Here is a 27761-nt window from a genome sequence, read left to right as displayed (position 1 = left end):
CAATTAAAATTTAGTGCACAGCAATATTGCAGTTTAGAGCATTTGCTCAATGATGTTTACCAAAGCTATAAACCCTTGTAATAAAAGGAAAAAAAAAAACCCAAAAAAACCCCAACCCAGCAAACTGACAGGCATGCTACACCCTTAGATAGAGATGAGCACTAAACAGAAGATGAAAAAACTGTGATACACATTTTTGTAACTTTTATAAGGAGCAGGAGAAGACGTTTCCAGTTTTACTAAAATCAGTCTGCAAATAACAAATGACTGCTGCTCATCTCACACAGCTGCACCTGCACGGAGCAGCTCAGCTTCCAGTTCAGCTGAAGTGCACATTTAATTTCCAGCGTGTTGCATCGTGCTTCAGTGCTGAAGTCAATGAAAATATCATGAAATGCAAAACCTCTCCTATGCACGTGAGCAGCAAGTGCATCTCTTGTGCCCCTGCATTAAGGACATCAAGGGAAAGACCCAATTAAACTGATTGGAATTAAAACCCCTCCGTGTTCCAGTAGCCAGCGGAGAGCTGATAACTGCAAATCCTCATTCCCCCTTCCAAAAAGCAAATGGGGATGGTGCTCCACAGATCAGAGCAGAGTTGGGACACTGATTTTCACCTCCCAGCCCCGCCGTGGCCTCGGTGCCTCACACAGGGAGAGGGATGCAGCTGACCTGGGAACAACTGAACCCTTGAACAGCGGTGGCAGATTCAGAGCAGCCTTTAGGCTGTGCTCAGGATCCAGCCCTTTGGCCTGCCCAGGAGCTTGGCATTAAAAATATTTCCAAGCAGAGCTGCTCTGCTGGTTATGTGTGCCCCAAAACCCGTGTGGGGTGAGGGAGTCACCACCTTCCTGAGATGCAAAATGAAGTTTGTGGAGGGTAGGCCCCCACTTAGGGGATGGGTTAGGCCTGTGAATGGCAGAAGTCTCTTGCTGATCACAGCCCTTAAATGCAGTCTGTCCCTCCAGCAGTTCCTTCACAGGTGGGCCTGAGTGCTTTGGGAGCTGTGTGGAGGGGCCCAGGCTCCTCAGGAGAGCACCAGCACCAACTCAGATGGCTCAGGCTGCCTGCAGCCCTTCTCTGCACAGCTGTGCTGCAGCTCAGCTCACAGGGTGAGGATTGATCATGCAGCCAGTGACTAATGCAGTGCAGGGAAAGCTGGGGATGTCATCTGGATCTGTAACTTCTGCATTTGTGGCTCTGAAATGTCCATGGGTTCTCTGATGGGGTGAGGGATGGCACCCAGGGCTGTGTTTGGGATTCCAAGCCCTGGCCAGACTTGGTGTTTCCTCATTTTCAGCCCCAGGGCTCACCCAGGGGAACCCACATGTGCACCCAAGACATGGACTGATAATCTGCACAGAAAAAAACTCTCAGAGATGAGAAGCACAAAATCCTGAGGGACTGGAAGCAGGAAAGTTTCCAGCCTGACAAAGCTGCCCCATGCATTTGCTTTTTTACTGGCCACAGTAAAAGATAATAAGTCCCTTCAATGACTTTAAAGCTACTGGCAATAAATCAGCTGCAGTTAATAAATTCAGCACTGCTGAAAAATGAAACACAACTCATGTCCTGAATGGCACAGAAAAGCCTCGAGCTGACAAAACTCTGCAGGTCTGCAGAAAGCATCTTCCCAGCTCCATCATCTCCTGCACCCAAGCAAACCCCCCGCTGCAGCACTGCATCCGCTGCTCACAGCGAGCCACAGCTGTGTGGGGACATGTTGGGAATGCTGCAGCTGGGAATTGTGGAAATTGTGTGGAAATCATCTCTGAAGAACCAGCTACCTTTTTTCATACAAGATTTCAGGATAGCAGGAGGCTGTATCAAGGGCAGGCAGCTCGTAACAGCAGTGAAAGAAATATGCAGATAACTCTTTTATCGGCTGTTATTTAAATAAAGATGGGAAAGCCCGCTCTTAAGGAATATTAAAGTACAAAGCCAATGTTTATGTGGTAACACCTCAATATTTGAAAGTGACAGGCTTATGAAGGATGTAGTCATTTCTAACAATTTTTATTCTCACCTAGACACACGCGACAGATCAAAATAAGCAACAGCAACATGATTATGATTTTCATTCTAAGTTTTCGATCTCTTTAAAGGTTAATTTTCACGGTGCTGTAATGAGATGGGTAAGTGCTGGTTCTTCTGTTTTACATGCAAATGTCCTGAAGCAGTCTGGTCTAATGGGTAATAAAGCAAATTTATACATGATATATCTTCTACCTCATTTATTCTTAAATTAAACAAAACATGCTCACCTTTATGCATATGCTTAAGACCATCCTAATTTTAATAATAGTTAAGAATGCACTTATGTTCCATAAAATTAGAGTATTAAATACTTCATTGAAAGAAGGAGGACTGAAATAAGTGATTAAGGTCCTCTCTATTTCAAGTCTTGCAGGTGAATGCCAAGAATTTATTCTCACTGTAGAAGGTATGAGGTTTCTTGGAAGAATAAACTGACCATAAATCAGAAATATCTTAAAAAACAAGAACACTAAATGTGAGGTGTGCTCCTGAGTGCTGAATCATGCCAACTCTACAGCTTCTCCTAAGTTAGAAAACTAATTACAAATAACACTTCATTATTTGAAACATGGTTTGCTAGAAGGTGGAAGCCACCTTCTCTTTGGAGAAAACAAAATAAAACAAAACACAAACAAGAAAAATAAGAACCCCCAGAATTTTGTAAGCAGTCTTGATTTAGAAGTAAGAGAGTAGCACACAAAGAACAGACATGAGGATATAAATGCTACATTAAAAATGAAAAATCTCAGTGCATACTTGGCCCATTTTACAGGTAGCAACTCCTAAGGAAGGAGAGTGAGGGAAATTCCAAGAAGTCACCCATTTAAAAAACTCCATTCCCTGTTGATGATGTGGACCTGCAGCACAACTCCTTGGTTGTTTCAGGAACTTTGAGCAAAAATACTTGAGAAGGAAATAATTAGGTCTCAGGGCCAGCTCAGGCCTCAGGGCTGAAAGTAGAGCCTAACTCTAATCCTGAGCATCCTGGACCAATCCAGGCCATGCAGCTGGGCCAGGATCCCTTCATGGGGATGGTCTGTGAGGACATGATAAACAGACCTGTGGGATCTGCCCTAACTTTTCTGGGAGGATTGAAACAGAGAAAACACATAGGCATTTTCCAGACAGACTGAAACCTGCACAATACAGGATTTTTGGTAAAAATAAGGCATAAGACAAGTCATTGAGTGGCATTTCCAGAGCTGAAGAAAAAAAGGAGACAGAGGTGCCTCCTGGGACCCTTGTAGCAGTGAGAGATAATGAACCACCCAGCCCTGGGGAGATCCACAGCCCAGAAAATACTGCAACTCACAAAACCCAACACTTGCAGTAACTGGGACATCCAAAGCCTCTCCCCTCCACGCCATTCTCCTCCTCACCAAACTCTCCCCCTCTGTACCTTGCCTATAAATAAAACATTTCATTACTGAGTGATGAAGATTAAAATAAGGCAGGTGAGTCACCCTCCCTGGTACTACTTTGCTCTTTCATCTGCCTCATCCTCTTCCTCAACCCAGTTGCAACTCTGAAGGCTGAAGAAAATTCATCATTGTGGCAGTAAAAGCAGGAAGAACTGTCTGCATCCCTGTGAGGAACAGGGGAAAACCTGCTGCATTTTGATCTGTACGGAGTTGAGAACTACACTGCTGCACAGATTCTATACCAGGAGTTTTAGGCACCTCTGAGAGCACCCCAAATACAGAGCATTTCTGGAGAGGCCCAACAGGAGCCACTGCTCTGACTTTACTCAAGTGAGCATGAAGGATAGTAAAGGATGGTATTTCAACAGAACTTTTTCTTTTTTTGGATGGCTAACTGTGGGTTTAGGCTACTTTTTCAAGCTTCATGAGGATTACAAGAATAGAAAGATCTGAGAAGAAATCCACTTTGTTTCTGTCCCTCTTCAAAATCTGCTTGCATTAACAAAACACCAGGGAATGGGAAGAACCTCCACCAAATGATCCCCGTCCCCCACACTCACAGCAGTAGATCAGAAGTTTTGAGTGGCTAATCCAGAGAGCAGAAAAAACCTAAATTCAGCTCTCTAAATCAGGAAGGACTAAAATGTAGGTAGTAGAATTGGCATGAATATGTACTCTTACATAGTGAGGCTAAATCTGGCCTCAGGTGGTTCAATCTGAGCAGGATTGCCTGGCAGTTCAGGACATATTTCCAAACACCTGCTGAGGCTCCCCTGTGTCATGCTTAGGGCAGTGAATCCACCATGCCAAGACTTTTCTACAGCAACTTGAGAAATTAGGGTTTGGATCTTGGCCTTTCCAGCGTGGTGGCGTTGAGCAGCACATTGCTATGGATGCCTGGGGAGAGGGAGATCCTCCTAGGGCAACACCTGGGAAGGGTGGGAAGGCCACAAAGAGTCAGTTGTCTTGGGGAATCTGCTGCATATGTCCAGGATCTGACATTCCAAAAAGTGTCTGTGCCAAACCCAAGCAGAGCAGACATTCATGTCCATGCCTGCTTCTGTCCACCCAGGTGAGCCACGGGGCTCTCAGCCTGCCTGAAAACAGAAATCTCTTTCATGCTGAGGTGCAAAGCTGCCAGTAACTGGAGAGAAACCATAAATTGAGATTCACTGGTGCAGAATTATCAATGCAAATTCAGGCTTATGGCAGGAGCACCTCACTGCAGTCCCTTGCAGGCAGAGGGGTGGGTTGGTGGGTTAGCTCATGGTGAGAGCACATGGGTACACTGCACATCTCTTCAAACCCAGCCTCTACAAATCATGTGGATTAGAAAGGGTTTTTAAAAAGGTCTTTTCTTAAAGCACTGACATTAGAGATTGTCCTCATCCAATGGGAGCCCACACCCCTCACGGTCTTCTGTGTTATATCTGCACCTAACAGAGCATGAAACCTGGGATTTGGTCTCCCACTGCTCCTCAGCAAGCAGAGGCTGTTCCTCAACTCATCTGCCTCATCCAAGCAGCTTTGAGTCCCTCCATCCCTCACTGGCACACACCAAAAGGGTGCTGTTACTCCCACAGGCACAGGGCTTCCACACCACTGAGGGACCCCAGGGGACCCCAGCCAACCCCTGGATACTGCTCCAGAAGGGTTTCCACAGGTCATATTCACCATCCCATTGTGTCCCCATAGACATGTCCCAGTTATTAATGCCATCCCCATGGCACCCTCTCCTTTGGGCACATGTGACCTGACTTTGGAAGCAGCTGGAAACAGGCCAGGAATGCCAGGGATGTCCTGACTGCTGTGGCCTGTCTGAAGCCTGGAGTGAGCACGAGCTGGCAGCTGCATGGACATGGGGGCATCACACCACTGACTGTATCACCCTACAGATACCCACCCATGCACCAGGCTGCATAAAATCTCCCAGATCCTTACACAGGAATCACTATTTGTATGAATCCCTGTCCTTTCCCTGCTCTTTTTCCCTGAAGAGCACATCCAGTATGGAGGTACAGTCCATTCTTCCATTTTGCCATTTCTCTGGAGGAAACCATATGTATTTACCCTGGGGAACGCCTGTTAGCCTGTGTAATATTTTTGGAAATAATTCCTGTCAAGGGATTTTAATCACTGTTGGTGCATAAAAATAAAATAACAGAATCTGTGACCAGATGGTGTGTTGGGTGACATGGGGCTCTCTTCACCAACATGAAACTGCTCACCAGCCCTTCAGGACCGCTTTGCTCACCAGTCCTTGCAAGAACTGCCTACAAGGTCCTCTCACCCTGAACCAAATTCATTTTTGAGAAGAAAACTCTGCATTTGAGAAAGAGAGACATTTTCAGCAAAATTCAGGGGCCTAGGATAAAAGATTGAGAAACAGCCTTATCCCTGCCCAGAAGCTACTGGAGTTTATCTTCATTGGAGCCCTGCAAGAGGAGAGGCTGATGTGGGATCTGCAGCTCCCCGTTACCCTGACTTTGAGAAATCTCTCAGCTTTCCACTCCTCGTGGGAATTCTTTTCTGCAGTCTCAATCACTGCTGATTTTGGTTGATCCAAAGAATGGGGAGTGAAATCCATTGCTTTTCATCATTCAGAAACCACTCACCAGGTTTTGACACAAAGCCAGCTTGGCTCACAGCCGGGCCCACGGCCAGCTTGAAAATATCCCTGAACCTTTCAACAATCCCTGGCTGGTTTTCAAACTTAAAACAAAAGCCAAGATCAGGGAAAGTTTGCAAATTTTTAGGTTGTATAAGAAAACATCTGCACAACCTGTGATAAATTCCCACCATTTGTTTTCAGTTATTTTCATGCTGAGAGAATCTCCCAGACTCCAAACCCTGCTCTTGCCTCAGAAAGCATAACCATGGTTTTCACAAAAAAAAAAAGAAAAGACTGGTCTGACAGGTGTGGAGGAAGATACAGGATGCGCTGGGAAGCTACCTGAAAATTATTCTGTCCAGTTCACTCTTGTTTGGATGGATTGCTCCTTGTCTAAAGTGTCCCCAGATGGCCCATTGTGTCAGGAGTGTTTGAGTTTACAGCAGACTATGCCAGTGTTGTGAAAAAGCTGGAGCTGTGTATCTCCTGCTGGGTCCGTTCCTATGCAGGAATCTCTCTCCGAGCAGGAGAAATAAAGAGTTTTCAGAAAAGCTTGACACTTTCAGATATTCAACAATATGACAGTCTTCTTATTCAGAAACTTATGAATACTTAGTCACACAGAGAGAACAAGGAAATTATTTACTTCCCCCGGTGAAGGGGGCGGGAGTCGTGGCTCTCTAGGTAGCGTGGAACAGAAATACAGCTGCTGCAGCCACAAACAGAGGGAGACTGCGTGCGCAGGGCTGCACTGCTTGGGATGCTGCTCTGTCTGCCATGGTCGGCCAGACACGCACACAGCCACACAACGGGTCTTTATTGAGCAGGGAAAACAAAATGGGAAATGTTCAAAGCACGTTACTACTCTTATGGTACTGCTGATTTGACAGCCTGACAGTCCACAGCCAGCAAACACCAAAAAAAGGGTCTGTATCACTCACTTTGCCTCCACCTTGCCACAGTTTGACACAAACAAACATATCTAAGGCCCTGTACAGGGGATTCCAAAAGCTGGAATTTTTATTTGCATTTCTTTTTCTTTCTTTTGTCTTTCTTTCCTTTTTTCCTCTTTTTTTTTCTTCTTTTTAGTTTCTTTCTGTCTGTCTATTCTGCATTCTCTAAGTGTAAATCTACAGGTATATCAAGCCTGAAGAAGCCTTCATTAAGTGTAAGGGGTTCCACAGTGATTCCATTAAATAGTGATTTACACAGTTTAAGAGACCACCCCTCTTTGTTCTGTACACTAAGATTCAGCATGGCCATATTTTTATCCATCAGTGAACAAAAAAATGCTCACGAGACTCTTTTTCCCCCTTCTTTGTGTCATTAAATGGTTGAGGCAGCCCTACCTGGAGACCCCAGTCCTGCCCCTCTTCACACACACTCAGGCAGCCTGACATTCCCAGCCAGCTGCCTCTGCCTCCAGCAGAAAGTCACGTTTCACAACCCAACACTCAGCTCAGCGAATGAGCAGCAGCACATCAGCAGATGAGCTGCCTGCCTAGAGCTACAAAACAACAAAACAGGGGTGTTAGATCCCTGAACTCGGTCACATCGAGCAGACAGACAGGCAGCAGGGGAACATCCATGTCGGGAGCACACACCAGCACCGATGCACACTCAGACCCCGCGCGTGTGGGGATGAGCAGAACAGCACACGTAGCCACAGACTGGGCTGTTCCTGGCCAGCTACTCTTTGTGCTGATTGACTGGAGGGGATTAGAAGGGACTCAGCCCAAAAACGCAGTTCCTAATGCTCCTGCAGCTATTGCATAACAAAGATCGATTCCTGTCCCGAGCCCTGACCCGCAACTTACTCAAGACAAGTTTAATGCTTCAGGCTCTGTAATGGAAACATCTACTTCCCAGTGAGATGGGATGCATCAGCTCCCACAGGGCTGGGGCTTCTGCCTGTTTGGGTTTTCTGACAGACAGCAATGGGAAGGAAAGTAGGGAATTATCACCAAGAAGGAAAGAGAAATATTTTCCCCCAAACATTTCAACCAGAAGCTATGGGGAGCTGAATTCTCCTGGGGTTCATTGACAGATATGCACCTGCTATTAATACACCTACTAAAGAAAGCAGCCCCAAACCAGGGGAAATTGAACACATCCCAAAAATAAACTGAAAAGCAATGAACCTGCACACCCTAAACTGAATGCACCCAAAGTGGAACACACCTGAGTGTTCAAAAGGTAGAAAACACAGCAAGCAAGAAGTCCACAAATAAATGAACAAGTCCCAAAAGAATGCACAAAATGTACAAACACTTCAAAATAGGCACTCCATTAAAAGCTGCGTGTTGAAATATCATAAGGGGCCATGCAAGAATTCCAGGTGCATGGGGAATGGCTGAAGTAACTCCATCGAGATCTGTCACTCCAGGTGTGAACAGGTGTGCGACAAATGAGGACAGATCCACATCAAGTCAGGTGAAATCAAATGCCTTTCAACATTTGCCTAAAATCTGGTTGTCTTGTGCCTGACAAACTGCAAAGAGCTTTAGGGAACTTGGCTGGCTCCCGCGTCCCCCCTCCCCCACATCAGCAAAAAATAACTATTTGCAAAGGCCGCAATTCCTCGTTATTTTCTGTTTCCCTACATGCGCTCGCTAACTCCTTAGCAATGTTTCCAAGCAGCCGGGCTGGAAGAAAAACAGAGGAAGCGTCAGGAACGAGACAACCGGGAGATGCTGCTGCCAGGGCCCCTTTGTTGAGCATCCCTGGGTACCCCTCGCTTTTTACCTGGGGATGCAGTCGCCATGGTAACGGGCGGGTGTTCCCTGGCGGAGCCGAAACCCAGCTGTTCCCGCTGCTGAGCCCCATCTCCATCCCGGTACTGGTCCGCCCCGTCCGCAGCCCAGTGCACCCCGGTGCCCGCCAGCAGCAGGTCCTGGGGGTCCGGCGGGGCTGACATGCTGCCTGCAAGGCGGCCGCTGATCTCCGGCTCTGGGATGCAGCGGGAGCCACCGGGAGGGCTGCGGTGGCCGCCGGGCTGGCTGGTGCTGCGGCCGCGCTGGGGTCTGGCCGGCTGCGGGGACCGGGAGCCGCCGCCGCCGCCGCTGCTGTATCTCCACTAGCGCGTATTACGCAGGTGAAAATGGCTTGTTAGTTGGAGCCTTCCAGCCCTTGCGTCACCCTGTGGCTGGCATATCACAGGGCAGGAATCTGCCAGCCGGGCTGCTGCTCTCCCCCGTTTAACCGCTTCAGCAGGGTAGGCATCGGCTCGCTTGGCTAAAGGAAGAAATGCCCCCTTGCAGGCAGGCACACGCCTCCCTCTCCCCTCCCGCAGTCCCCCTCCTCCGCATCCCTGCGCTCCGGAGCATCCCGCAGGCGCCGCAGCCGGGCACGGCACCGGCTCCTCCCGCACCGCCGGGCTCTGCCCAGAGGGCAGAGAGCTCGCAGCAAACCCACCCGAAAATCGCCCCGCTCCTGCCCCTCTCCTTCTCCGCCAGCCCCTGACCCAGCGAGAGAAGCCACACTGTGCCTCTGGGTTTGTTTACCCAGTCGGCTCCTCTCTGTTTGCAGGCGCGCTGGAGACATGATCGCAGCTTATTGACACTTGTCAAAATAAACTCACAGCAGGTGTCTGTGTGCGGGTTTTTTCCTTTTTTTTTTTTTTTTTTTTTTTTTTTTTGTGTGTGTGTGCCATTATCTTTGCTTGCATACTTCCTCACAAAAGTAATGTGTGTGTACCGAGGAGATGAGAAATATCAGGGATTTTTGCTGTCAGTGAGAGCAGCAGCAGCAGCATGAGTTACAGCAGAGGTGAAAGCACAGGGCAGGATCTGTGCTTTCACAGAAACTCTGCTATTTCTGAGGTGAACTAGGAACTTTGCTGTCCTTTTACAGATGAGCAAATGGACCCAGGTAAAGGACATGGGATTGTTCCTCCATTACACACAGTTCAGGCACTGACAGGTCAAGGAACAAATTCCCTGCCTTGTAGAAGAGCCTCTCTCTTGTCACATGGCAGGTCAAGCTACAAGGTGGAGCATAACTGCCCCAGCCAGGAGACCTCATTCCTATGTGGTTCTCTGCCTGCTGCAGCAGTGGGTCTCCAGCTGTGGTTTGCATGGCACAGCATCCCCAGGCAGGCTCCAGACCCTCTCCAGCTACAGCAAGCTTATGCTTGGGTTTGAAAACTGAGCATGTTTCCACTTTTTTCCAGACAAGGAGGTAGGAAATCTAGGGTAAGGCCACAAGATGAAAAGATGCAGAAGTAGCATTGAAGATTTCCATTTGTGTTACCTTCCCAGGGATTTGCCACCCTTATCCTCACTCTGTTTTGCTGCTGCCTAAGAATCATACAATGGTTTGGGATGAAAGGAACCTCGGAGTTCTGAGAACCAGAGCATCAGGTTCCAACACACTGCCATGGACAGGGATTCATTCCTCTAGGCCAGGGAGCTCCGAGCCCCATCCAACCTGGCCTGGAACACCTGAAACTTTTATCCCCACCCACAGCCACTTTTGTCCCCCTGGGTGGTGGGAAGTGCAGTGCAAAAGCACCAGCTTTCTCTCCTCTGCCAGGAGATGCCTTCACCTCAGCCCAAGCACTTGACACCATGCCCCTGGTTCCTGAAGGGAGGTTGGAGCTCAGTGGGGCTCATGCTATTAGCTCAGGGAACAAACAACAGGAGGAAATCAGAGGAAAATGACCTCAAGTTGCGCCCCGGGAGGTTTTGATTGTACTTCTAGGAAATCTTCCTTCAACAAAAAGGCTGTCTAGCTTGGGAACAGGCTGCTGCCTAGGGAAATGGCTGAGCCAGCACCTTCAGAAAGGTTTAAAAGTCATGGGCATGTGGCATTTGGGGACCTGGCTGATTGGTGCAATAGGCAGTGTTAAGGTTGCAGTTGGAATGTGTGATCTTCAGGGACCTTTTCAACCTCACTGACTCAGAGATTGACGTGTAGCTCAAGCAGTGAGGAGTCAAAAGTTAGTGATCCTCAAGGGTGCCTTCCAACATGGAGATGTGGGAGATTGTCAGTGGAGGGCAGATGAAAACAAACCCAAAAGAAAGAACAGTGGGAGTTCTTGGAAGAAGATTCCCTCCAAGGCAGCCTTAAACAGCACACCAGGGCCTCTGTGAGTGGCTGAGTGGGGGTGGGGACAAAGGTGGGGCTGGCTGGGCTGTGATGTGCTGTGACACCTGTGACATCACGGGGGACATGTCACAATGGGGGCAGCTCCAAAAGGCCCCAGCAGGTAACGCTGGCCTTCATTGCTTGGGCAAGCGGTGAGTGCACACGTGCTGGGGAGGCTGGGCTGGGGACAAGGGCCAGGGTGGAAACGCTGCACCCGGGGCTGGCTTCTCCCCCTGCATGTGGGGACATCCCCTCGTGGGAGAGCCTTGGGCAGGCCACGCTGCTGCTGCTGCTGCTGCTGCTGGGTCAGCAGGACAGGCCTTGCTGCCTGCCAGCTGTCTGGGGCCCTGTCCTTCCTGCCCTCAGATCCCTGAGCAGATCCCTGCTGCCCTCCTTCCAACAACCAGTAGTTCCCTCCCTCACAGCATGACTCAAGGCCTTCTCTCCATCCTCCTGCAGACCATGAATTCCGTCGTGTTCCTTTTCATGCTCTTGAAGAGCCTCACCCTTTACCCACAGCCTGTGGGGGATTGGGATGAGGAAGTTCGTCGGCGCATGGAACTGCGTGCCCAGCAGCTGGAACGCGAGAGGCTTCTGCTGGAGCAGGAAGTGGAGCGGCTCATCCGGAAGAGTGAAGCCCAACAGTACTTGCAGCTCGTGACTGTTGCTGTGCTCCTGGTCTTCGTCTTGCTCCTATGGTTTATGGGATGGGAAAGGAGCCTGAGGAGAGAGAGGAATGAAGAAGAAAATGATGGTGTAAATGAAGAGGGAGTCAGAAACGGGGATGCAAATGGAGAAGAAGCTGTTGGAAATGAAGAAGGCGATGCGGATCGGGAGGAAGACAACGATGATGGCAACGTACAGCAAGCGGGCAATGCTGCTGCAAATGAGGCAGATCATGGTGGAAACGGAGCTGTCAATGAGGGTGCATCTGCAGAAAACAAATATGAAGATTTAATCCGAGAAGTAGAGGATCTTTTTGGGGAAATCATTGGTGTAGTTTTGATGGAGTGCCTCCAGTGGCCTGTCCAGGACCTGCAGAGAGGCTGTGAGTGGATAACTGACCTGATGGACAACTATGCCACTTTCTTTGGTCTTGTCTTGTCAAACAGTTTCTACCCAGTCCTGCAGCGAGCCATCGGGGTGGGCAGTGCCTTTGAAGGTTGGAGTCCCCGCGAGCAGGACGTTGTGTACCGCGTGCTCGTACCCATGACCCCTCCCCGAGGCCACAGCTTCCACCTGGAGCTGGACACTGCAGGGCACACGCAGCTGAGGAACTTCCGTGTGCGCGTGCAGCTGGAGTGCACCTGCAGGAGGGAGCAGCAGGGCGACAACATGCTGTGCTTCCTGCACCACCCCAAGGAGGAGCTGAGGAGGAATCAGGATCCCAGCCTCCTGGACACCCTGTGCACCGGCTCCTACCTCGACGTGCAGAAAACGGCCCGCTGGTTCTGCCAACTGGTGAGAGCAGTCTGGCCAGCTTTGCCTCAGTCACACGGTTGGCATTTAACGCTGCTGCCCTCCAGACGCTCCTGCCAATTCAAGGTGACCAACGGAGAAGAGACCTTTAGGATTGAGATGTTGTTTGGGGTAAGGAGAGGCGACTCAGACATCTTTGTCAGCAGCCAGCCTAGAGAGGCCCACACCCCAAACACAACCTGGCCTGAGACTTATGCTGTGGCAGAGATGAAGTTCTTCAAGCACATTGCCAGGCAGGCCCCCCCCAACAGTTTGCACCTCAGATGCCTGCAGCTCTTCACCCGTCTCCAGCTGGGCTTCTGCTTTTCCACCTACGCCATCAAGACCCTCATCATGCACCTGCTCGCTGCCACACCCGTGGCACTGTGGCGCAGGAGACATTTCCTGGAGCGACTGCTGCAGATCAGAGATGGCCTGTTTTTATGTGTCAGAGCTAAACGCCTCAACCACTTCATTGTGGGCAACGAGAGGCTTCCTCGTGACATCAGGGTACCCCCAGATGTTGCAACGGCTACGACACACAATCTCTTCCATCGCCTGGCGCAGGACTCGGACGCGTACAGCCAGGCCATGCTTGAGTACTGGGTTCTGCGAAAGTGGTTCGATGAATCAATCAAAATGAACCTTGAATGAATGAAGGAGAGGAGTCATGGCTACGAGCACAGAGCCTGTTCTTGGCCTTGTGCTGCTGGCAGCAAAGAGCCACCTCATCCTACAAATTTGGTCCTTTAAGGAGAAGAGGACGCATGCACAGGCTCTGGCCAAAGTCCCACAGCCTCTCCTGCTGCCTCAGCAGGTGGAGGGCCACAGCAGGGCTTCTTCTACCTCTTTGAATCCTTTAAGTTTTCCAAAAAAACACACCCAGCTCTGCATAAAGCCCGGCTTGCGTTTCCCCATTCCTAAGAGCGCACCTGAAGAGAGAACATGCCTCACATGCAGCACCAAAGTCACCAAATCCCACTTGCAAGATGCACTTGTTGCCAGCCTTTGAGAAGGGCCAAAAATCGGAGTGTGAAAGAAGCGGAAATGCGGGTCAGGAAAAGAAAAAAGCGACGGAGCAAGAAGGACCAAGAGGAGAAGTCAGCGCTGCTTGCCCGGGATGAGTCCATGGACGTCGTCTCTCCTTGTCTCCGGAAGGGACACCTTTGGGTCGGCTCTGGACCAGCTCTGTTGGAGCCGACCTGAAATTTTTTCTATAGAATAATCTAGATTTTTATTGCATAGCTAGATATATATAGATATATATATATATATATAGTGTTCAAGTATTTTATACTTTAATGTTTATAAACATGTAATCCTATATAATAGTCATATAATGATTAATATATCATATATGATAGCAAAATACAACACAAGCAAACAATAGACTAATAGAAATAATACCAAAAATATGAAATAGGTAATGCTTGTGTCATTTAGCAATATCATTCTAAAGAGTTGAATATGTAAATATATTTAAATAATAACAATAGAGGACACATGTAGTGTCACTATCTATTGTGATGCATATTAATGCATTTAACACATTTTTGTGTGGAGTGAGTTTCATCAAATAGATCTCTTGATAGCATATATAACGGATAGATAGAACACGTAGGGTAATATTTTGATATACAAGCAAATCCGTATCTAGTGTGGCTCTCAGTTGTGAGCCATATTAATGCTCTGTAGTTAGCATGTTCAGGATGGGCAAGCTGGAAACTGCTTTGCTCTTGTTTCAATAAAATGCAACATTGCAGAATCTGCATTGTGCGAGACTTTATTGATCTCAGCCAGACCTATGGCACGGGTAAACGTCACACGCCGTCAGTGTGGGCTCATCAGCTGTCTCCTTGAACTCAAGCAGACTCAGAGTGCTGAAGTGGTTCCAATGAGAAATGAGGCCCAGCCGTCCCCAGCCCCTCTGATCACAGAATCACAGAATGGCTTGGCTGGGCAGGCTCCTTAGAAATTGCCTCCTTCCAGCCCCGCTGCCATGGGCAGGGACACCTTCTGCTAGGCCAGGGTGCTCCAAGCCCCAGCCAAGCTGGCCTGGAACACGGCCAGCTGCTGTGGGCAGCGTGGGCCGGGCCCTCGCCAGCCTCAGAGGCCAGAATTTCTTGCACATGTCCAGCCTAAGGCTGCCCCGTGTCACGGGGAAGCCACTGGCCCTGCTGCTGTCCCTGCAGGCCCTTGGACACAGCCCCCGTGCAGGGCTCTGCTGGGCCTCGGGCAGGGGCTGAAAGGCCGCAGCAAGGTGGCCCTGCAGAAGCCCTTGGAGAGCCCTGGGGCCACGAGTGGCACCATGAGAGCAGCGAGCGGGGCCTGGCGCCTCCGTGCGGGCGGGCGGGAGGGCAGCGGGCGGGCGCTGAGGCCCTGCCGGCTGCAGCGGGCAGCTCCGCAGTGCGGCCGGCACAGAGCCCCGGGCTCCCGCAGCTCTGCAGCCCTCACGGCCGAGGCAGCTGCCCGGCCACAGCCGGCTGCAGACACGCGGCCACCCCGGGGCCTCCCGCAAGGGGGACCCTGCTCTGGGGCCGGGCCAGGCCGCAGCAGGGAGCACCCCATGGGCTGTGCCCGCACAGGGAACTGCTCTGCCCGGCCTCAGGGCCCTGCCAGCAGGGCAGCAGGGCCAGCAGGGCCGGGCACAGCCAGAGGGGGACACGTGGCGGCAGTCCCGCTCAGCATCAGGAGGAACCTTCTCGCTCTCGGGAACTCCCAGACACGAGGCTGGGGCTAGTGCAGCTCAGGCTCTGCTCCCAGGAAACGAGGGACAGGACAAGAGGAAATGGCCTCAAGTAAGCACTCCGCCAGGGGAGGCAGAGATTGGGTTTTGGGAAAAATTTCTCCTCTCCAAGGGTTGTCAAGCACTGGCACAGGCTGCCCGTGGAGTCCGTGCAATTCTCATTGCTCGATGCACTTGACAAATGTCAAGTGGATGTGGCACCTGGGGACGTGGTTTCCAGGGGGACTTTTGTGCCCTCCGACTGCGTGGCAGGACGAATGTGGGGCAGGACACAGTGCAGATGCTGGCAGCTGTGAGCTGACTCAAGCCATAGAGATGAGCCTTCCCCGTTGGCTAGCACCGGTGCTGGCAGCTGAGCCACTGGCTACGTGCCACCTTCCCCTACTGCAGAAACCTTCGAGGGTCAAGCTGGGGCAGGAGAGGATGTCAGCAGCTCCCCCAGCTCCTGAGCACAAGGGGAGAAAAGGGAAACGCTGATGTTACCCATCAAGCTCTGGAACTGACACATCGTAATCGAGGAAAGAGAGGGGCAAAGGCACACTGGTGAGTTCCATCTAGGCAGCTCCCAGTCAAAGAGCAGACCTCTCCAATCCAGCTGTGCAATATGGCAAATGCAACAGGTTTTCTTTTGAGAAACAAAGCTCCAAATAAAACACAACACAAAGGCCAAAGACAACCAGTAATGTTTGAATTTTCTGTGATTTATGGCGGAGAGAAGCTGCTGCGCAGTGCTGATGGTCCCTTCTCTGCACACTGCTCGTCTTTGCTTGTCTCAGGGGTTCACAAAGCCAGGTGAGGGTTTGTTTCTTCCTGCTCTTGCCTGCGCTGAGACCAAGGAGCCTTGGGGTGCCCAGTGCTGTTAGCAGGAGCGCTGGTGAAAGTCACCGCAAGCCACGCAGCCTTCCCCTCCAAGGCTCCAGAGATACAAGGGCAGAAAGCTGCAGCCTAAGCTGGACTGCACTAGCACGCTGCTGAGCCTGCCTCTCTGTCCTCTGGCATCCTTCATGCTGGGCACGGCCAATCTGAGCTGCTTTCACAGGGCATTGAGGCTTGGCCCAACCCGGGGCCTTGCTGAAGGCGAAGGCCAAGCAAGGGCTCTCACTTGTGCTGCCGTGCCATGGAAGGCCCCCAAGCGAGAGGGCGTTTCTTGGGATCCCCTCCTCACAGTGTGTCCTTGCAGGGTAGCAAAATCCACACGGGCATCCAGGGACATTGCAGCACTGACTTTCACTCCAAACATTTCCATTTTCTACAAGGAAGATTCAGGTTTCTCCTTCGGCTTGGAAGGGGATGGATTCCCTTGGTTGATGAGTTTGGGACTAAGGTTCTCCTCACACGGAAACGCTTCTGGGCAACCTGAAACTCTTCTCCCCACCCACAGCCACTTTTGTCCCCCTGGGTGGTGGGAAGTGCAGTGCAAAAGCACCAGCTTTCTCTCCTCTGCCAGGAGATGCCTTCACCTCAGCCCAAGCACCTGACACCATGCCCCTGGTTCCTGAAAGGAGGTTGGAGCTCAGTGGGGCTCATGCTATTAGCTCAGGGAACAAACAACAGGAGGAAATCAGAGGAAAATGACCTCAAGTTGCACCCCGGGAGGTTTAGATTGGACCTCTAGGAAATCTTCCTTCAACAAAAAGGCTGTCTAGCTTGGGAACAGGCTGCTGCCTAGGGAAATGGCTGAGCCAGCACCTTCAGAAAGGTTTAAAAGTCATGGGCATGTGGCATTTGGGGACCTGGCTGATTGGTGCAATAGGCAGTGTTAAGGTTGCAGTTGGACTGTGTGATCTTCAGGGACCTTTTCAACCTCACTGACTCAGAGATTGACGTGTAGCTCAAGCAGTGAGGAGTCAGAAGTTAGTGAGCCTCAAGGGTGCCTTCCAACATGGAGATGTGGGAGATTGTCAGTGGAGGGCAGATGAGAACAAACCCAAAAGAAAGAACAGTGGGAGTTCTTGGAAGAAGATTCCCTCCAAGGCAGCCTTAAACAGCACACCAGGGCCTCTGTGAGTGGCTGAGTGGGGGTGGGGACAAAGGTGGGGCTGGCTGGGCTGTGATGTGCTGTGACACCTGTGACATCACAGGGGACATGTCACAATGGGGGCAGCTCCAAAAGGCCCCAGCAGGTAACGCTGGCCTTCATTGCTTGGGCAAGCGGTGAGTACACACGTGCTGGGGAGGCTGGGCTGGGGACAAGGGCCAGGGTGGAAACGCTGCACCCGGGGCTGGCTTCTCCCCCTGCATGTGGGGACATCCCCTCGTGGGAGAGCCTTGGGCAGGCCACGCTGCTGCTGCTGCTGCTGCTGCTGGGTCAGCAGGACAGGCCTTTCTGCCTGCCAGCTGTCTAGGGCCCTGTCCTTCCTGCCCTCAGATCCCTGAGCAGATCCCTGCTGCCCTCCTTCCAACAACCAGTAGTTCCCTTCCTCACAGCATGACTCAAGGCCTTCTCTCCATCCTCCTGCAGACCATGAATTCCGTCGTGTTCCTTTTCATGCTCTTGAAGAGCCTCACCCTTTACCCACAGCCTGTGGGGGATTGGGATGAGGAAGTTCGTCGGCGCATGGAACTGCGTGCCCAGCAGCTGGAACGCGAGAGGCTTCTGCTGGAGCAGGAAGTGGAGCGGCTCATCCGGAAGAGTGAAACCCAACAGTACTTGCAGCTCGTGACTGTTGCTGTGCTCCTGGTCCTCGTCTTGCTCCTATGGTTTATGGGATGGGAAAGGAGCCTGAGGAGAGAGAGGAATGAAGAAGAAAATGATGGCGTAAATGAAGAGGGAGTCAGAAACATGGATGCAAATGGAGAAGAAGCTGTTGGAAATGAAGAAGGCAATGCGAATCGGGAGGAAGACAACAATGATGATGGCAACGTACAGCAAGCGGGCAATGCTGCTGCAAATGAGGCAGATCATGGTGGAAACGGAGCTGTCAATGAGGATGCAGCTGCAGAAGACAAATATGAAGATTTAATCCGAGAAGTAGAGGATCTTTTTGGGGAAATCATTGGTGTAGTTTTGATGGAGTGCCTCCAGTGGCCTGTCCAGGACCTGCAGAGAGGCTGTGAGTGGATAACTGACCTGATGGACAACTATGCCACTTTCTTTGGTCTTGTCTTGTCAAACAGTTTCTACCCAGTCCTGCAGCGAGCCATCGGGGTGGGCAGCGCCTTTGAAGGTTGGAGTCCCCGCGAGCAGGACGTTGTGTACCGCGTGCTCGTACCCATGACCCCTCCCCGAGGCCACAGCTTCCACCTGGAGCTGGACACTGCAGGGCACACGCAGCTGAGGAACTTCCGTGTGCGCGTGCAGCTGGAGTGCACCTGCAGGAGGGAGCAGCAGGGCGACAACATGCTGTGCTTCCTGCACCACCCCAAGGAGGAGCTGAGGAGGAATCAGGATCCCAGCCTCCTGGACACCCTGTGCACCGGCTCCTACCTCGACGTGCAGAAAACGGCCCGCTGGTTCTACCAACTGGTGAGAGCAGTCTGGCCAGCTTTGCCTCAGTCACACGGTTGGCATTTAACGCTGCTGCCCTCCAGACGCTCCTGCCAATTCAAGGTGACCAACGGAGATGAGACCTTTAGGATTGAGATGTTGTTTGGGGTAAGGAGAGGTGACTCAGACATCTTTGTCAGCAGCCAGCCTAGAGAGGCCCACACACCAAACACAACCTGGCCTGAGACTTATGCTGTGGCAGAGATGAAGTTCTTCAAGCACATTGCCAGGCAGGCCCCCCCCGACAGTTTGCACCTCAGATGCCTGCAGCTCTTCACCCGTCTCCAGCTGGGCTTCTGCTTTTCCACCTACGCCATCAAGACCCTCATCATGCACCTGCTCGCTGCCACACCCGTGGCACTGTGGCGCAGGAGACATTTCCTGGAGCGACTGCTGCAGATCAGAGATGGCCTGTTTTTATGTGTCAGAGCTAAACGCCTCAACCACTTCATTGTGGGCAACGAGAGGCTTCCTCGTGACATCAGGGTACCCCCAGATGTTGCAACGGCTACGACACACAATCTCTTCCATCGCCTGGCGCAGGACTCGGACGCGTACAGCCAGGCCATGCTTGAGTACTGGGTTCTGCGAAAGTGGTTCGATGAATCAATCAAAATGAACCTTGAATGAATGAAGGAGAGGAGTCATGGCTACGAGCACAGAGCCTGTGCTTGGCCTTGTGCTGCTGGCAGCTGGCAGCAAAGAGCCACCTCATCCTACAAATTTGGTCCTTTAAGGAGAAGAGGACGCATGCACAGGCTCTGGCCAAAGTCCCACAGCCTCTCCTGCTGCCTCAGCAGGTGGAGGGCCACAGCAGGGCTTCTTCTACCTCTTTGAATCCTTTAATTTTTCCAAAAAAACACACCCAGACATGCATAAAGCCCGGCTTGCGTTTCCCCATTCCTAAGAGCACACCTGAAGAGAGAACATGCCTCACATGCAGCACCAAAGTCACCAAATCCCACTTGCAAGATGCACTTGTTGCCAGCCTTTGAGAAGGGCCAAAAATCAGAGTGTGAAAGAAGCGGGAATGCGGGTCAGGAAAAGAAAAAAGCAACGGAGCAAGAAGGACCAAGAGGAGAAGTCAGCGCTGCTTGCCCGGGATGAGTCCATGGACATCGTCTCTCCTTGTCTCCGGAAGGGACACCTTTGGGTCGGCTCTGGACCAGCTGTGTTGGAGCCGACCTGAAATTTTTTCTGTAGAAGAATCTAGATTTTTATTTCATAGCTAGATATATATATATATTATATATATATATATAGTGTTCAAGTATTTTATACTTTAATGTTTATAAACATGTAATCCTATATAATAGTCTTATAATGATTAATATATCATATATGATAGCAAAATACAACACAAGCAAACAATAGACTAATAGAAATAATACCAAAAATATGAAATAGGTAATGCTTGTGTCATTTAGCAATATCATTCTAAAGAGTTGAATATGTAAATATATTTAAATAATAACAATAGAGGACACATGTAGTGTCACTATCTATTGTGATGCATATTAATGCATTTAACACATTTTTGTGTGGAGTGAGTTTCATCAAATAGATCTCTTGATAGCATATATAACGGATAGATATAACACGTAGGGTAATATTTTGATATACAAGCAAATCCGTATCTAGTGTGGCTCTCAGTTGTGAGCCATATTAATGCTCTGTAGTTAGCATGTTCAGGATGGGCAAGCTGGAAACTGCTTTGCTCTTGTTTCAATAAAATGCAACATTGCAGAATCTGCATTGTGCGAGACTTTATTGATCTCAGCCAGACCTATGGCACAGGTAAACGTCACACGCCGTCAGTGTGGGCTCATCAACTGTCTCCTTGAACTCAAGCAGACTCAGAGTGCTGAAGTGGTTCCAATGAGAAATGAGGCCCAGCCGTCCCCAGCCCCTCTGATCACAGAATCACAGAATGGCTTGGCTGGGCAGGCTCCTTAGAAATTGCCTCCTTCCAGCCCCGCTGCCATGGGCAGGGACACCTTCTGCTAGGCCAGGGTGCTCCAAGCCCCAGCCAAGCTGGCCTGGAACACGGCCAGCTGCTGTGGGCAGCGTGGGCCGGGCCCTCGCCAGCCTCAGAGGCCAGAATTTCTTGCACATGTCCAGCCTAAGGCTGCCCCGTGTCACGGGGAAGCCACTGGCCCTGCTGCTGTCCCTGCAGGCCCTTGGACACAGCCCCCGTGCAGGGCTCTGCTGGGCCTCGGGCAGGGGCTGAAAGGCCGCAGCAAGGTGGCCCTGCAGAAGCCCTTGGAGAGCCCTGGGGCCACGAGTGGCACCATGAGAGCAGCGAGCGGGGCCTGGCGCCTCCGTGCGGGCGGGCGGGAGGGCAGCGGGCGGGCGCTGAGGCCCTGCCGGCTGCAGCGGGCAGCTCCGCAGTGCGGCCGGCACAGAGCCCCGGGCTCCCGCAGCTCTGCAGCCCTCACGGCCGAGGCAGCTGCCCGGCCACAGCCGGCTGCAGACACGCGGCCACCCCGGGGCCTCCCGCAAGGGGGACCCTGCTCTGGGGCCGGGCCAGGCCGCAGCAGGGAGCACCCCATGGGCTGTGCCCGCACAGGGAACTGCTCTGCCCGGCCTCAGGGCCCTGCCAGCAGGGCAGCAGGGCCAGCAGGGCCGGGCACAGCCAGAGGGGGACACGTGGCGGCAGTCCCGCTCAGCATCAGGAGGAACCTTCTCGCTCTCGGGAACTCCCAGACACGAGGCTGGGGCTAGTGCAGCTCAGGCTCTGCTCCCAGGAAACGAGGGACAGGACAAGAGGAAATGGCCTCAAGTAAGCACTCCGCCAGGGGAGGCAGAGATTGGGTTTTGGGAAAAATTTCTCCTCTCCAAGGGTTGTCAAGCACTGGCACAGGCTGCCCGTGGAGTCCGTGCAATTCTCATTGCTCGATGCACTTGACAAATGTCAAGTGGATGTGGCACCTGGGGACGTGGTTTCCAGGGGGACTTTTGTGCCCTCCGACTGCGTGGCAGGACGAATGTGGGGCAGGACACAGTGCAGATGCTGGCAGCTGTGAGCTGACTCAAGCCATAGAGATGAGCCTTCCCCGTTGGCTAGCACCGGTGCTGGCAGCTGAGCCACTGGCTACGTGCCACCTTCCCCTACTGCAGAAACCTTCGAGGGTCAAGCTGGGGCAGGAGAGGATGTCAGCAGCTCCCCCAGCTCCTGAGCACAAGGGGAGAAAAGGGAAACGCTGATGTTACCCATCAAGCTCTGGAATTGACACAACGTAACCGAGGAAAGAGAGGGGCAAAGGCACACTGGTGAGTTCCATCTAGGCAGCTCCCAGTCAAAGAGCAGACCTCTCCAATCCAGCTGTGCAATATGGCAAATGCAACAGGTTTTCTTTTGAGAAACAAAGCTCCAAATAAAACACAACACAAAGGACTAAGACAACCAGTAATGTTTGAATTTTATGTGATTTATGGCGGAGAGAAGCTGCTGCGCAGTGCCGATGGTCCCTTCTCTGCACACTGCTCGTCTTTGCTTGTCTCAGGGGTTCACAAAGCCAGGTGAGGGTTTGTTTCTTCCTGCTCTTGCCTGCGCTGAGACCAAAGAGCCTTGGGGTGCCCAGTGCTGTTAGCAGGAGCGCTGGTGAAAGTCACTGCAAGCCACGCAGCCTTCCCCTCCAAGGCTCCAGAGATACAAGGGCAGAAAGCTGCAGCCTAAGCTGGACTGCACTAGCATGCTGCTGAGCCTGCCTCTCTGTCCTCTGGCATCCTTCATGCTGGGCACGGCCAATCTGAGCTGCTTTCACAGGGCATTGAGGCTTGGCCCAACCCGGGGCCTTGCTGAAGGCAAAGGCCAAGCAAGGGCTCTCACTTGTGCTGCCGTGCCATGGAAGGCCCCCGAGCGAGAGGGCGTTTCTTGGGATCCCCTCCTCACAGTGTGTCCTTGAAGGGTAGCAAAATCCACACGGGCATCCAGGGACATTGCAGCACTGACTTTCACTCCAAACATTTCCATTTTCTACAAGGAAAATTCAGGTTTCTCCTTCGGCTTGGAAGGGGATGGATTCCCTTGGTTGATGTGTTTGGGACTAAGGTTCTCCTCACATGGAAACGCTTCTGGGCAACCTGAAACTCTTCTCCCCATCCACAGCCACTTTTGTCCCCCTGGGTGGTGGGAAGTGCAGTGCAAAAGCACCAGCTTTCTCTCTTCTGCCAGGAGATGCCTTCACCTCAGCCCAAGCACCTGACACCATGCCCCTGGTTCCTGAAAGGAGGTTGGAGCTCAGTGGGGCTCATGCTATTAGCTCAGGGAACAAACAACAGGAGGAAATCAGAGGAAAATGACCTCAAGTTGCACCCCGGGAGGTTTAGATTGGACCTCTAGGAAATCTTCCTTCAACAAAAAGGCTGTCTAGCTTGGGAACAGGCTGCTGCCTAGGGAAATGGCTGAGCCAGCACCTTCAGAAAGGTTTAAAAGTCATGGGCATGTGGCATTTGGGGACCTGGCTGATTGGTGCAATAGGCAGTGTTAAGGTTGCAGTTGGACTGTGTGATCTTCAGGGACCTTTTCAACCTCACTGACTCAGAGATTGACGTGTAGCTCAAGCAGTGAGGAGTCAGAAGTTAGTGAGCCTCAAGGGTGCCTTCCAACATGGAGATGTGGGAGATTGTCAGTGGAGGGCAGATGAGAACAAACCCAAAAGAAAGAACAGTGGGAGTTCTTGGAAGAAGATTCCCTCCAAGGCAGCCTTAAACAGCACACCAGGGCCTCTGTGAATGGCTGAGTGGGGGTGGGGACAAAGGTGGGGCTGGCTGGGCTGTGATGTGCTGTGACACCTGTGACATCACGGGGGACATGTCACAATGGGGGCAGCTCCAAAAGGTCCCAGCAGGTAACGCTGGCCTTCATTGCTTGGGCAAGCGGTGAGTACACACGTGCTGGGGAGGCTGGGCTGGGGACAAGGGCCAGGGTGGAAACGCTGCACCCGGGGCTGGCTTCTCCCCCTGCATGTGGGGACATCCCCTCGTGGGAGAGCCTTGGGCAGGCCACGCTGCTGCTGCTGCTGCTGCTGCTGCTGCTGGGTCAGCAGGACAGGCCTTTCTGCCTGCCAGCTGTCTGGGGCCCTGTCCTTCCTGCCCTCAGATCCCTGAGCAGATCCCTGCTGCCCTCCTTCCAACAACCAGTAGTTCCCTCCCTCACAGCATGACTCAAGGCCTTCTCTCCATCCTCCTGCAGACCATGAATTCTGTCGTGTTCCTTTTCATGCTCTTGAAGAGCTTCACCCTTTACCCACAGCCTGTGGGGGATTGGGATGAGGAAGTTCGTCGGCGCATGGAACTGCGTGCCCAGCAGCTGGAACGCGAGAGGCTTCTGCTGGAGCAGGAAGTGGAGCGGCTCATCCGGAAGAGTGAAACCCAACAGTACTTGCAGCTCGTGACTGTTGCTGTGCTCCTGGTCCTCGTCTTGCTCCTATGGTTTATGGGATGGGAAAGGAGCCTGAGGAGAGAGAGGAATGAAGAAGAAAATGATGGCGTAAATGAAGAGGGAGTCAGAAACATGGATGCAAATGGAGAAGAAGCTGTTGGAAATGAAGAAGGCAATGCGAATCGGGAGGAAGACAACAATGATGATGGCAACGTACAGCAAGCGGGCAATGCTGCTGCAAATGAGGCAGATCATGGTGGAAACGGAGCTGTCAATGAGGATGCAGCTGCAGAAGACAAATATGAAGATTTAATCCGAGAAGTAGAGGATCTTTTTGGGGAAATCATTGGTGTAGTTTTGATGGAGTGCCTCCAGTGGCCTGTCCAGGACCTGCAGAGAGGCTGTGAGTGGATAACTGACCTGATGGACAACTATGCCACTTTCTTTGGTCTTGTCTTGTCAAACAGTTTCTACCCAGTCCTGCAGCGAGCCATCGGGGTGGGCAGCGCCTTTGAAGGTTGGAGTCCCCGCGAGCAGGACGTTGTGTACCGCGTGCTCGTACCCATGACCCCTCCCCGAGGCCACAGCTTCCACCTGGAGCTGGACACTGCAGGGCACACGCAGCTGAGGAACTTCCGTGTGCGCGTGCAGCTGGAGTGCACCTGCAGGAGGGAGCAGCAGGGCGACAACATGCTGTGCTTCCTGCACCACCCCAAGGAGGAGCTGAGGAGGAATCAGGATCCCAGCCTCCTGGACACCCTGTGCACCGGCTCCTACCTCGACGTGCAGAAAACGGCCCGCTGGTTCTGCCAACTGGTGAGAGCAGTCTGGCCAGCTTTGCCTCAGTCACACGGTTGGCATTTAACGCTGCTGCCCTCCAGACGCTCCTGCCAATTCAAGGTGACCAACGGAGATGAGACCTTCAGGATTGAGATGTTGTTTGGGGTAAGGAGAGGTGACTCAGACATCTTTGTCAGCAGCCAGCCTAGAGAGGCCCACACACCAAACACAACCTGGCCTGAGACTTATGCTGTGGCAGAGATGAAGTTCTTCAAGCACATCGCCAGGCAGGCCCCCCGCAACAGTTTGCACCTCAGATGCCTGCAGCTCTTCACCCGTCTCCAGCTGGGCTTCTGCTTTTCCACCTACGCCATCAAGACCCTCATCATGCACCTGCTCGCTGCCACACCCGTGGCACTGTGGCGCAGGAGACATTTCCTGGAGCGACTGCTGCAGATCAGAGATGGCCTGTTTTTATGTGTCAGAGCTAAACGCCTCAACCACTTCATTGTGGGCAACGAGAGGCTTCCTCGTGACATCAGGGTACCCCCAGATGTTGCAACGGCTACGACACACAATCTCTTCCATCGCCTGGCGCAGGACTCGGACGCGTACAGCCAGGCCATGCTTGAGTACTGGGTTCTGCGAAAGTGGTTCGATGAATCAATCAAAATGAACCTTGAATGAATGAAGGAGAGGAGTCATGGCTACGAGCACAGAGCCTGTGCTTGGCCTTGTGCTGCTGGCAGCTGGCAGCAAAGAGCCACCTCATCCTACAAATTTGGTCCTTTAAGGAGAAGAGGACGCATGCACAGGCTCTGGCCAAAGTCCCACAGCCTCTCCTGCTGCCTCAGCAGGTGGAGGGCCACAGCAGGGCTTCTTCTACCTCTTTGAATCCTTTAATTTTTCCAAAAAAACACACCCAGCTCTGCATAAAGCCCGGCTTGCGTTTCCCCATTCCTAAGAGCACACCTGAAGAGAGAACATGCCTCACATGCAGCACCAAAGTCACCAAATCCCACTTGCAAGATGCACTTGTTGCCAGCCTTTGAGAAGGGCCAAAAATCAGAGTGTGAAAGAAGCGGGAATGCGGGTCAGGAAAAGAAAAAAGCAACGGAGCAAGAAGGACCAAGAGGAGAAGTCAGCGCTGCTTGCCCGGGATGAGTCCATGGACATCGTCTCTCCTTGTCTCCGGAAGGGACACCTTTGGGTCGGCTCTGGACCAGCTGTGTTGGAGCCGACCTGAAATTTTTTCTGTAGAAGAATCTAGATTTTTATTTCATAGCTAGATATATATATATATTATATATATATATAGTGTTCAAGTATTTTATACTTTAATGTTTATAAACATGTAATCCTATATAATAGTCTTATAATGATTAATATATCATATATGATAGCAAAATACAACACAAGCAAACAATAGACTAATAGAAATAATACCAAAAATATGAAATAGGTAATGCTTGTGTCATTTAGCAATATCATTCTAAAGAGTTGAATATGTAAATATATTTAAATAATAACAATAGAGGACACATGTAGTGTCACTATCTATTGTGATGCATATTAATGCATTTAACACATTTTTGTGTGGAGTGAGTTTCATCAAATAGATCTCTTGATAGCATATATAACGGATAGATAGAACACGTAGGATAATATTTTGATATACAAGCAAATCCATATCTAGTGTGGCTCTCAGTTGTGAGCCATATTAATGCTCTGTAGTTAGCATGTTCAGGATGGGCAAGCTGGAAACTGTTTTGCTCTTGTTTCAATAAAATGCAACATTGCAGAATCTGCATTGTGCGAGACTTTATTGATCTCAGCCAGACCTATGGCACGGGTAAACGTCACACGCCGTTAGTGTGGGCTCATCAACTGTCTCCTTGAACTCAAGCAGACTCAGAGTGCTGAAGTGGTTCCAATGAGAAATGAGGCCCAGCCGTCCCCAGCCCCTCTGATCACAGAATCACAGAATGGCTTGGCTGGGCAGGCTCCTTAGAAATTGCCTCCTTCCAGCCCCGCTGCCATGGGCAGGGACACCTTCTGCTAGGCCAGGGTGCTCCAAGCCCCAGCCAAGCTGGCCTGGAACACGGCCAGCTGCTGTGGGCAGCGTGGGCCGGGCCCTCGCCAGCCTCAGAGGCCAGAATTTCTTGCACATGTCCAGCCTAAGGCTGCCCCGTGTCACGGGGAAGCCACTGGCCCTGCTGCTGTCCCTGCAGGCCCTTGGACACAGCCCCCGTGCAGGGCTCTGCTGGGCCTCGGGCAGGGGCGGAAAGGCCGCAGCAAGGTGGCCCTGCAGAAGCCCTTGGAGAGCCCTGGGGCCACGAGTGGCACCATGAGAGCAGCGAGCGGGGCCTGGCGCCTCCGTGCGGGCGGGCGGGAGGGCAGCGGGCGGGCGCTGAGGCCCTGCCGGCTGCAGCGGGCAGCTCCGCAGTGCGGCCGGCACAGAGCCCCGGGCTCCCGCAGCTCTGCAGCCCTCACGGCCGAGGCAGCTGCCCGGCCACAGCCGGCTGCAGACACGCGGCCACCCCGGGGCCTCCCGCAAGGGGGACCCTGCTCTGGGGCCGGGCCAGGCCGCAGCAGGGAGCACCCCATGGGCTGTGCCCGCACAGGGAACTGCTCTGCCCGGCCTCAGGGCCCTGCCAGCAGGGCAGCAGGGCCAGCAGGGCCGGGCACAGCCAGAGGGGGACACGTGGCTGCAGTCCCTCTCAGCATCAGAGAGGAACCTTCTCGCT

The 27761-nt window shown here is 52.0% G+C and overlaps 4 protein-coding genes across 4 annotated transcripts in view; 3 read left to right on the top strand and 1 right to left on the bottom strand.

Moving 5' to 3' along the window:
* The window catches only part of RTN1 (reticulon 1), a 115009-nt gene extending 105850 nt beyond the window's left edge, over positions 1–9159 (bottom strand). The window contains exon 1 of the mRNA XM_023927342.2: positions 8815–9159. Within this exon, the coding sequence (XP_023783110.2) occupies positions 8815–8986 (172 nt within the window). The 5' untranslated portion in view covers positions 8987–9159. The remainder of the gene's footprint in view (positions 1–8814) is intronic.
* Positions 9160–11453: 2294 nt separating this feature from the next.
* Positions 11454–14380, top strand: LOC147652770 (inositol 1,4,5-trisphosphate receptor-interacting protein-like 1). The gene has a single exon (XM_086894041.1). The coding sequence runs from the start codon at positions 11584–11586 to the stop codon at positions 13267–13269; it is 1686 nt and encodes a 561-aa protein (XP_086750167.1). The 5' UTR covers positions 11454–11583; the 3' UTR covers positions 13270–14380.
* Positions 14381–16046: 1666 nt separating this feature from the next.
* LOC111929705 (inositol 1,4,5-trisphosphate receptor-interacting protein-like 1) lies at positions 16047–20597 on the top strand. Its single transcript, XM_023927344.2, has one exon. The coding sequence runs from the start codon at positions 17601–17603 to the stop codon at positions 19476–19478; it is 1878 nt and encodes a 625-aa protein (XP_023783112.2). The 5' UTR covers positions 16047–17600; the 3' UTR covers positions 19479–20597.
* A 3451-nt stretch (positions 20598–24048) lies between these two features.
* LOC147652769 (inositol 1,4,5-trisphosphate receptor-interacting protein-like 1) lies at positions 24049–26818 on the top strand. The gene has a single exon (XM_086894166.1). The coding sequence runs from the start codon at positions 24049–24051 to the stop codon at positions 25699–25701; it is 1653 nt and encodes a 550-aa protein (XP_086750292.1). The 3' UTR covers positions 25702–26818.
* The last annotated feature ends 943 nt before the right edge of the window (positions 26819–27761 follow it).

The sequence above is a fragment of the Cyanistes caeruleus genome, chromosome 6 (genome assembly GCF_971803275.1).
Source record: "Cyanistes caeruleus chromosome 6, bCyaCae1.hap1.1, whole genome shotgun sequence".
Classification (NCBI taxonomy): Eukaryota; Metazoa; Chordata; class Aves; order Passeriformes; family Paridae; genus Cyanistes; species Cyanistes caeruleus.
This window is presented reverse-complemented; position numbering and strand designations above follow the sequence as displayed.

Coding starts and splice junctions, on each gene's coding strand:
- LOC147652770 (XM_086894041.1), top strand. CDS start 11,584: ATGACTCAAGGCCTTCTCTCCATCCTCCTGCAGACCATGAATTCCGTC.
- LOC147652769 (XM_086894166.1), top strand. CDS start 24,049: ATGAATTCTGTCGTGTTCCTTTTCATGCTCTTGAAGAGCTTCACCCTT.
- LOC111929705 (XM_023927344.2), top strand. CDS start 17,601: ATGTGGGGACATCCCCTCGTGGGAGAGCCTTGGGCAGGCCACGCTGCT.